The sequence below is a fragment of the Melampsora larici-populina genome (genome assembly GCF_000204055.1).
Source record: "Melampsora larici-populina 98AG31 unplaced genomic scaffold MELLAscaffold_64, whole genome shotgun sequence".
In the NCBI taxonomy this organism is placed as follows: domain Eukaryota; kingdom Fungi; phylum Basidiomycota; class Pucciniomycetes; order Pucciniales; family Melampsoraceae; genus Melampsora; species Melampsora laricis-populina.
The window spans coordinates 236,101-246,165 of record NW_006768828.1 but is presented as its reverse complement, the minus strand read 5'-3'; the positions used below and the strand labels follow the sequence as shown (position 1 = coordinate 246,165).

General features: G+C 42.9%; 1 protein-coding gene across 1 annotated transcript; it reads left to right on the top strand.

Moving 5' to 3' along the window:
- Positions 1-8,393: 8,393 nt before the first annotated feature.
- Positions 8,394-9,178, top strand: MELLADRAFT_50568 (uncharacterized protein; the record flags this gene model as incomplete). Its single annotated transcript, XM_007416739.1, has 3 exons — positions 8,394-8,542; positions 8,683-8,715; positions 8,800-9,178. 3 exons carry the CDS (start codon positions 8,400-8,402, stop codon positions 9,176-9,178), a joined length of 555 nt encoding a protein of 184 aa, XP_007416801.1.
- Positions 9,179-10,065: the final 887 nt, after the last annotated feature.

The following is a 10,065-nucleotide window of genomic DNA, read 5'->3' as shown; positions in this document are numbered from 1 at the left end:
TCGTAACTAACATCCAACTTTCACTTTTTTAGATTCGCGTCAGAAACTCAATTCACCAATTTTGTCTACCTCCATTAAGCCAACGATGAGGCCTCCAATGCGAACATTCGACCAATGCGACGCACAAGCTGTCTATGATCTTGCAGCGTCTTCAGCTACTCCCGGACTGGCTATAAAAGTTAAACAAGCTCTCGACACTATTGAACAATCAATACTGGATTTCGGGTCAGTGTTTGAATTCCATGAAGCATTCATAAACTATCATTCGTGTATTGTCCAGGAGTTGGTCTCAAAACACTGACCTAATTTTATGACTTGACGCGATTTCTTTCTCTTTCTTAGTCCAGAAGAAGTTGCTCTAAGTTTCAATGGCGGTAAAGATTGTACGTATGGTGGCTCAGTCCCTCAGGTTTGCTCTGAGGCTTACATTCAACCTTGTTTACCTCTTAACAGGTACAGTCATCATACATTTGTTTGCGGCTGCGCTGGCCAAGTTTTCACAGTCAAATTCAAAAATGCGCGCTCTGTATATCCGGTGTCGGTCGCCTTTCGATGCCGTCGAGGACTTTTTACACGTGTGTGAAACTCGTTATAGGCTTGAATTATTTTCTTTCGAAGGCACCCTTAAAGACGGTCTACAAGCCTTCCTTTCACAAGCTTCACGTCGGGCTATTCTGATTGGTACACGGTCCACAGATCCCAATGGAGGTCAGCATCACTTTTCCTGACACTGCATCTACGTCTCTCAGTCCGTTAACGCTCTGTCTCTGTGAATCGGCGTATCTAGCTAATTTGACAAAATGTAACCCGACGGATAGCGACTGGCCTGCAGTCATGCGCATACATCCAATCCTTGATTGGTCGTATCACGATGTATGGGATTTTCTTCGGATTTTGAGAGTAGGATGGTGTGACCTTTATGACACTGGGTATGTACCTCGACTATGTTCACCTTTTTCATGTCCAAGCGAGTAGCCTTCTGATTGGCTTATGTTAAACTAGATATACTTCCCTGGGATCTACCTTCAATACTAAACCAAATCCTTATTTGGAGACTCCAGCGGGTTGGCGGCCAGCATGGGAACTTGAAGACGGTGCACTGGAACGCGCTGGACGTTTGTCAGTATTGTTATATGTCTCTCATTCTGTGGGCTTGATGTTTGACTTATTCATTGGGACCAAATCACAGACCCGGTACAGTTCCACCAGCCCAATAAACACTTCACATCCCTCTTAATGTCAAATACGAATCTTGCATGTCTTCAAAAAATCAGATTCTCATATCACTCTACTGACATGATCGATACGCCCATGATACTGTAATATCATTGTAACATTGAGGATTCCTAACCCACTTTGTATCATGTACTTTTTCTTCTTCTGTGATGGGATAGAGTAGAGTTCAAGCACAAAGACGAGGGGGAGATAGAAAACTAAACTTAATGACAAGTAAACATTTAATAAATACCTTTGACTCTACTTTGATAATTGAATAGAAAGATCTTGAGCTTTGATTGGCAATATTTCCACTTTTCTGGGTTAACAATCAACTAGAAAGCAACCTATGGATGATCAAATCCATATGGAATATCAGGATCACAAAACTGCATGGAAGGTTCTTCCAAAAGCCTATACTGTGTAAATAAATTATGGCATGATGAAGATTTTGGTTCAGACCTAGGGTGCGTTCACTTAAGCAATTTCTGGTGGGAAATCACATTCTGCAAAATTTAAAGTGTCTACTTGGTGGTGCATGTTTCATTTTTGTGTTAAAAAATTTACAGAATGTGATTTCTGTTCAAAAATTCCTTAAGTGAACATGCCCCTAAGGTTGTAAGACTCATTGGCTTTTTGAAGTACAGTCCCCTCCAAGTGACTTTTGTAATCATTCAAGTTCTGGAGTGGCGGGGCCAAGGTTTGTCCACAGTCTCCTTGGATTTGATCATGAGGATTAGTCAAGCAAAAATATCACAAAGGATACCATCAAATCAAAAGAACAACTTCACAGAAATAAACATGACTTGCTTTACTCCTCAATGCTGTGTGTATGTAGAATCAGTTTATGAAGCATGATTAAAATTTGGACTAGTGAGTGAAAAACAAGGGTTGTAAATCTGGAATAGAGCCTGATGATAAATCTTTGCAAATGTTAGCCCTCAGACTCTCAACAAAATTGTACTGGCAATCTTGATCAATCAGCTCTTAATCCTTTGAATATTGGTATAATTTAAATGGTTGATGATCAATGCCAGTAGTCTCATTTAGCTTAATGCAGAAGTGGTCTGTAAATTGATTAAAGTAAAATAATGGTCTGAAGCACCAATGTACTCTGTCTTTTGAGATGAGTTGCTGGTGCGCCAGGAGTGCGCATGAGTGTTACAGTCAAGCGCTTCAGTAATAATACAATTGGTTGAGATGAACAACAGGATCATCTCCATCATCTCCAGAATTATTTTAAAAGGTCATAGATCAACCCAAGCTTGACCAGTTTTGGGGCATGTCCGGATTGAGAAAAGAGAATGAAACTATCCTGTGATAAGTTGGTCAACACATGATAAGCTGGATTCACGCCTGATAGAAATAATTAGCTTAGATGTTTCATGTAGGGCTGTGACCTGGACCTGGCCTTGCCCGGCCGGCTCTGCCGGAAAACTTTCACAGAGCTGATGGTATGCGCCCTGGGGCATTCAGATTTGGCTTGATGACAGTTGAATATGACCCCATCGGCACCTCAGGCGGCACAGGCGCCGGACCTGGCCAGGGTGCTGACACTTTTTTTTTGCCAAAAAAGTGCCTTCATGCTAGTCTCCTACCAGCCCTGACACCGTAAGCACTGTAGTGACGTTGTCGGCCCTGCGACAGTTTGACACTACACAGGCCCTGGGTTACATATACACTGCGACACATGAAATTTGGCCAGTGTCAGTACTGTATGTACAGCAACAGCAGAGCCCGATTTGGTACAGTCGTTGTCAACTCGAGACTAAGAGCTAGAGTGATCTAAGATAGTTTCGAGTTGATTGGAACTTACAAAATGTATTTCTTCGAGTTCTTTCAAGGAAAAGGTTTGAGAGGAATTATTTTTCACTTCTTTGTAAGTAAAAGTATGAATTTATAATTGTTAGTTATAAATGTCTATGGTGTGGAATGTGACCGCTGCCAGTATATCAGTAAGTGCAATCACTTACTAATCTGCCTAGGTGAATACGAGTAAATCGTATAATGATCCTGGGTGACGCTTTAGCGTTGGTTTTGATAAAACAAATCTTTATCAAAAAGAAAAATAGAATGAGATTAGGAACTTTAGTCGAATGGGAACAACCAAGCGATCTTCAACGTCCTAAGGATGAATTGAAGAGAAGATGATAGGTAAAAAAAGGGAAAAGGATCTGTTCTCGATAAACTAGTAAGGACTAAAGGAAGTATCTGTAGCTAGAGACTTCTAAAGTTAAACAAAGTTTTAGCGAAAATAGAAAGGATGTAAAAGTTGATCTTTTTCTTTAACAAAAGTAAAAATGTTTCGTGGTTTTGTTTCTATGTTAAAAATGGGATGATTCTTTTTTACTTTTCGATGAAGGGATTAGTTTTTAACTAAACGAGTGATACTCGAATAAAGAGTTATTCATGTGACTGGTCCAGGGTCTGGGCTTATTCGTCACAGGGCGAGCTATAGAACTGGACCCTGGTTTCGTAATGGGGTTTCTAGAAACTTTGTACTTGATACGCCTGGTCAGGTTCAGGGTTTCTTGATTAAATCTGTTACTGGATTAATAGTTATTTTTATTAACTATTTACTAGGCTTTCTATACTTTGGATTTCTTAATAAATACTTATTTAATTACTACACTCTTGAAACTCGAGTGAGAGAGATGAATATAAATGTTTTTATGTATATTTTTTAGATAAATAAAGATTGTGGTGTCTTCTTGTTAGTACGTTGAGAGTGTTCTTGCGCAGCAAGAATCCTCTTGCGGCTGACAGTCGTTCTCAGAAATGTTGGAAAAATCCAACATCTCGAGCTGAGGTCGTGGTCCCGAGGAGGTGACTTTTTCATGACATGTGTCACGGAAAAGTCATGGCAGCTGTCGAGTGGAGATCAGTGTCCCTTTCACCAACCTCAACTCCCTTGTGTCCTCTCCATGCCATCCTTCCTCTGATCCTCAACTCGTGTTACAATCCCTTAACCATGAAATCATACGTTTTCACCGTTTTTCTGAAGAGATCGGTCCGTTAGCCTGGCCATTGGCAAGATAGGTGTGTGGTCATCGAGGTATGATGGAAAGTAAACGAGTTTTCATCTTGAGATACCTGTCAAAATCAAAGTTTTTGTCAGTGTTTGTATCTGTGTGTCACTGCTCAGCGCACGGACCCCGAGCTCAGCTCGAGATTTTGCATTTTTCCAACATTTCTGAGAACGACTGTAATAGGGATGCAACAGTTCACCCTTTCACCTCCCTCGCCTGATCCTACTCAACCATCATCGCTCAACCATATCAATTTCAACCAAACCTCACCAGATTCAGTCACAATGATTGTGTGTACCTGCTCACGCTGCTTTACCAAGACATGTATTTAAAGATGGAATTATCCTTTTTGAAAAGGTTTTAGATCAGTTGGGATTATTAAAATTGAATTTGAAGCTTTCTAATTTACTTCATTGTCAAATTAAGAATGGCAAACTTTATGAAAATGGATCTCTTTTACATGATTTCATTATACACGATAGTTTAAGATTAATGGATAAGATTCCTAAACTGCTTAGTCGGGTGAAAATTGATCATGATCATTTGATCTGGTGGGGTCCTGAGAAAACGGTTTTGACTATTGCACTTATGTTGTTTTGAGTCACTTTTTTTGTTTCTTTTGCAAAAACATCATTTCTTGTAATTCGTATCATTTCTTTGTATTTTTGGTTTGGGGGTTCCTATTGTTACGGCTTGGCCTCCCTGGGCATCGGAGATGAACAGGCACTTAGCATAGGCTCACCCATTATCGGTTTAGACCAACTGGAAGATTGAGGAACTTTGTGATCTTGAGCGGGTTTCATTCCTTCCCTATTTGTCATAGTTGAAACACCTTGTTAAACATGTTTCATATAAGATCTTGTGTTCTTTATCCAGTTGTGTTTCTTTTCCTTTGTCACATTTCTCTCATGTTTTGGTAGATCAATACCAAAGCTAGTTGTTGCCCGTGATTCCCCTCTACACCTATAGGCTTAGTAAAAAACTTGAACTGATTCCAAAACTTTTGAAAAAATCAAATCCAATCATGAATCCCAATATCAAAAGTTCCACATTCTTTTATGTTCCAGTCCAATCTTCAATGAAACTTGGATCATTAAACACTAGATCTTCTAAGAAAATCGGGAAGTTGGTAGTCCAAGAACCTGTGGTATTCTTAATCACATCACAAAACCCATTGTTATTCGAATTAGAGATTTCGGATATCAAACTAAGGTAATTAAGGATGATTTTGGGTGTGTTGGTGTAGTAGTGAAGTGTGGTGTACATTGACTTTGTTTTAGTACAACAGGTGTGAAGGTTTTGCTCTCAACCTTATTCCACTAAGATTGGCTCTTCTTCAATCAAGACGATCAAATTAATTTGTTGGTCAAAGGAAGTTGGAAGTTTGATTGTTAAAAGCACTTGGATTGTCCTACATAGGAAGTGAGGTGAATTTGGTCCAGTAAAATCTTTGAGAGGATCTTTGACAGGTTTCGGACAAGCCAAGACAGATGAGCAATGATGAATGGGTGGAATTGATCGTTGATTTCCACTGGTGTGATTTTAGGGGTTGAGGATAGCCCAAAGGGTAAACTGTTGCATCCCTATTACCAAATCGGGCTCTGCTGTCGCTGTACATACAGTACTGATGCTGGCCAAATTTCATGTGTTGCAGTGTATATGTAACCCGGGGCCTGTGTAGTGTCAAACTGTCGCAGGGCCGAAAACTTCACTACAATGCTTAGAGCATCACCACCGTTACCGGGCAAATAAGCCTTCTGTACGACGACGTTCTGACAGGTCACATCGTGTATAGCAATCTTACACGGCAATTGACCAAATCGTTGCCGTGCAAACACGCGACAGTCAAAACCAAATTATTGACCAACTCAGCATAGCGAGAGCTTGTGTCAAAAATTGGTAGGGCCCAGATGACACCGACAGGATGAGAGGTGCGAAAGAGGTCATCAAAGGTCAGACAGTACGTACAAATTGGGGCTATTTGGTGATTTGGACGGAGTGTAACCCATACAGGCGGTTTACACGGTCCAGTGGCTCGCATTTTTTCCCACAAGTCGTGTAAATAGGCTGTATTTGCCTATTTACACGGCCCGGTGGTGATGCTCTTACGGTGTGAGCTGATTTCAGAGGTCATTGGGTTCACTCAGGGCTCAATTTGGCCCCGGGGATGGCCCTGAACTTGCAGGGTTGGGTCACAGCCCTAGTTTTGCTATCTCTGTAAACAATGTTCTTTCATGTAGAAGGATGCACAATGTCCGGTGGATCCTGATGGTACTATCTACACCCCTGTATGGATCTGTACAGCTTGGTGCCGAGATATCTTAGCTTTGTGATCTAGCCTCACACCTAGATGTGTCATGGGCCGGCGGCAACAGTCCCCTGCAGCAGGGCTCTGTGGCCTACAGAAAGCCTGTTGGCAGCCACAAACCCCGGATGCATGGTACAGTGAACACAGTACTCAACAGTGTACACCAGACTTTACAGATGCAGTGTCACAGTACCATAGTGACTAGTGGCTGTGGTCAGGTTGTGGGCGCGCTGATAATTTTGTTGGCGCGCCAAGGCGTGTTCTTCTGTAATGTTTGGCGCCAAGGCGTGTTTTCTTACAAAAGAAATTTCCAACAACCAAAATGTTGTTTTTACACTGTCATTTATTCTAGGTTTGTATTGCTAGAGCTATCTACCACCACAAAATTACCTTTTGGAGGTGAGAAAAGCTAAGAAGAGCTGTCTTCAAAGCTCACAGCAAGGATTCAAGTCTCCAATATTGGTGACATGACATAGAACTCCAAACATCTGCTGTGTTTTTTGGAAAGGCGTGCCGACCCTGATTTTGCTGATTTCTTTGACGCCTAGGCCCGCCGCGCCCACAACCTGAGGCTGAGGGCTGTGATACAGAGTCATTTTGAAGAACCAAAGACCTTGGACTTACAATGTTTAGCAAAAGGTGGTCAGCTTCTTAAAGTCAATCTTGAAATGTTTCAGCTTTTGAGCTACAACATGACCTGGAATATTTGGGAAGAAGGTACCTTTGTCTTTGAGCTTCAGCTTGTTTTATCAATAGGGCTGCAAGGATGGATTTGTCTTCTTCCTGTTTTTGCTTTCATTGGTTTATGTAGGCAAACTGGTCCATAAAAGAGTACATCAGATGGTGTAAGAGAAGAAGATAATTTGTGTGTGATGACCAAGATCTTCAGCTAATTGGTTGTCATTGTCAATACATGAAGGAACCCGGTGCTAAACAAGCAACCAAGTGCGGAAGGAAAGTTGGTGAGTTGGATGAATAAGAGGTTGTGGTGCAGGCTAGAAGCGAGATAAGTGAAATAACAGTGTTGAGTGATGATAAAAGCTTCCTGCAGGCTGAGATTCTAGGCATATGCAAGGGGGATGGGACAGTTTGGGATGTGGTTTGGGGCTTTCAAATATTCCAGGGCTACCTTGGCCAAATGAAAAATCCCGCTTGAAAAACTCGAAAAATTCATATGGCTTCATGCAGGTTTTTTTTTCAAGTGATTAAGAGCATCCACAGTGGTGGGCTCCAAATCGGGGCTCCAAATCGAGCGAATTCAAATTTGGTGGGGCCCCAAATCAATCCGGATGCAGTCGTTCGGACTTCAAAAGTGTAGATTCTATGTGTTTACACACACTTTGAGATCGGTACGCGTGGGCTTACATGTGTGAGGTATGGGATTGAACAAGTGCGGGAATTTGGAGCCCGGCTTTTTGTTGCCAAATATGTAGCCCAAAGCTCGAAATTTGAAGCCGGCTACAAAAAAATTTGGCGATGGGGACTGCCATTGCACCAAAAAAATGGGGCTCAGTCACCAAATTTGGCGATAGCCCCGATTTGGAGCCCACCACTGTGGATGCTCTAAGGGCTTTTATTGCATATAAAACTGACTCAACAAGTTAAAAAAAGAAAGTACTAGTTTACCTCAGAGGTGCACGTACGTCCACTATTGATTGACCTGGGCAAATGCCGGATTTTCTCTACACTCGGACCCAATCGCGGCGTAATCGACCCGGATCCGGAGTGATCCGTGCATTTGGGGCTTCGTCTCCGGTAATTGGGACCGCTCCAGACAGCAATTGGGGAGTGTCCGTCAGGCGACCTGACAGTCTTTCCTTCTGCATGCAGCAACAAAGCACATCGAGATGTCATATAAGAAGGACAGTCAATCTCTCAATATACCCCCTGGCTCCATTACTTCAACTCCATTGTCACCCGAAGCATCTAGACGAAAGAAAGTACCAGAAACTGTCGAGGAGGTAGAGTATCATCTGAAGTTTATTGATCCGTGAGTTGTCCTTTGTCTCTTGAGATTATCATATCTCTAGTTTTCCGACCCTCTGATGCAAGGACTTTTGTTTTCTATGTTTTGGCCCCGGACCATGATATGACCCTTTGCCATCGATCATCGTGGTTTCTTTGAATTAGGCTTTTTCAAACAGCCTCGCACATTGTCCAAACGTCAGCACACTGAAGATCTCGAGATCCTTTCTCATTTCGGTTTCATGACACGACCTGATGAACTACGTTGTGATGATTTGACAGTCGCCTACCTGCCTCAGGACCAATCCAACCTACCTACAAAGAAAAACTTTTACTTTACTCATTCTTTAAACAGGCTGTCAACGGCGATGTTCAAAAAATTGCTTCTAGACCTGGCCTCTTTGATATGTTAGGAAGAGCGAAATGGGATTCATGGAAGAAACTTGAAGGCTTGCAACCAGTCGACGCCAAGAAGTTATACGTTGACACCTTATTGAAGGTGTGTGACATGTCAGCTCGCATCTTCACGAACAATTGCCCTCGCAGTGGAATTTTGCCACTGGATCACGCTTCCCAGAAACAGTATGCACCAGGCACCTTGCTGAGTTTTGTTTCTACAAATATGCCTTGCTCAATCATAGATGTTGAAAAAGCATTCTGATACTCCCGAAGCCAGGATCCTGATCGAAAGCTTGGAAGGCTTTACGCCTTCGGTGGCTAGATCTGACTTGAGTAGTGGGAATTCTGAAGAATCCTCTCCGAGGCGTCCATTACCGCCAGAGGAAGGGGAACAAGATTTGGAAGATTCAGATTCCATTAGCTCAGATGAAGCTTCCTCTCAGTCTCACCGTCAACCACCCTCAATCTTGGGCCCCTACGTGACCCGGGCTCAACTTCCGGATCCAGTCAATGTTCATCAAAGCAACGTACCTTTGAGGAATCCGAAACCTGTAACTCGCAAACAACCCAGAACACACGATCGGCCTGTGAGCCGTACCCGCACAGAGAGCACTATGGCGAGTCAACCACGCTCCCGGTACAGTGATCGCGAACCCTCGACATCGAAGAATACCCGCAGGCTCAGCAGACTTCAGCTCGAGACCTTGGTATCCAGACCAGTCCGGGTTAGCGAACTGGGGTCCCAACGCTCATGGGGCCAGCCGGAGTCACATCATCCGTCTGCCGCAAGGTACACAGCGGTAAACGACCTGCCCGAACAAGAGGACACGGACAGTTGCCAGCATGGTGATCGCAGGCCTCCTGCGGATGCATGTAGCGATTCTTCCATACCAGATCCTATTCCAACATCGCCACTCAAAGGCGTTCGCGAGCCATCTGAATTTGAATCACGGGTAAATTGGCGAGATGTAGTAAAATCAATGGATCGCTTACAAACCGCAATTTCCGCTCTCCAAGCTCGAATCGAAAAGCTTGAAGAATCGCAATCTTCCCATCCCCCTGCCCGCTCACTTCCATTTCGATGGCGAGACTTATTGAATTCAAACATGCCACACCAGCGTTTACTATCTATCAAACAATGGTTGGTGT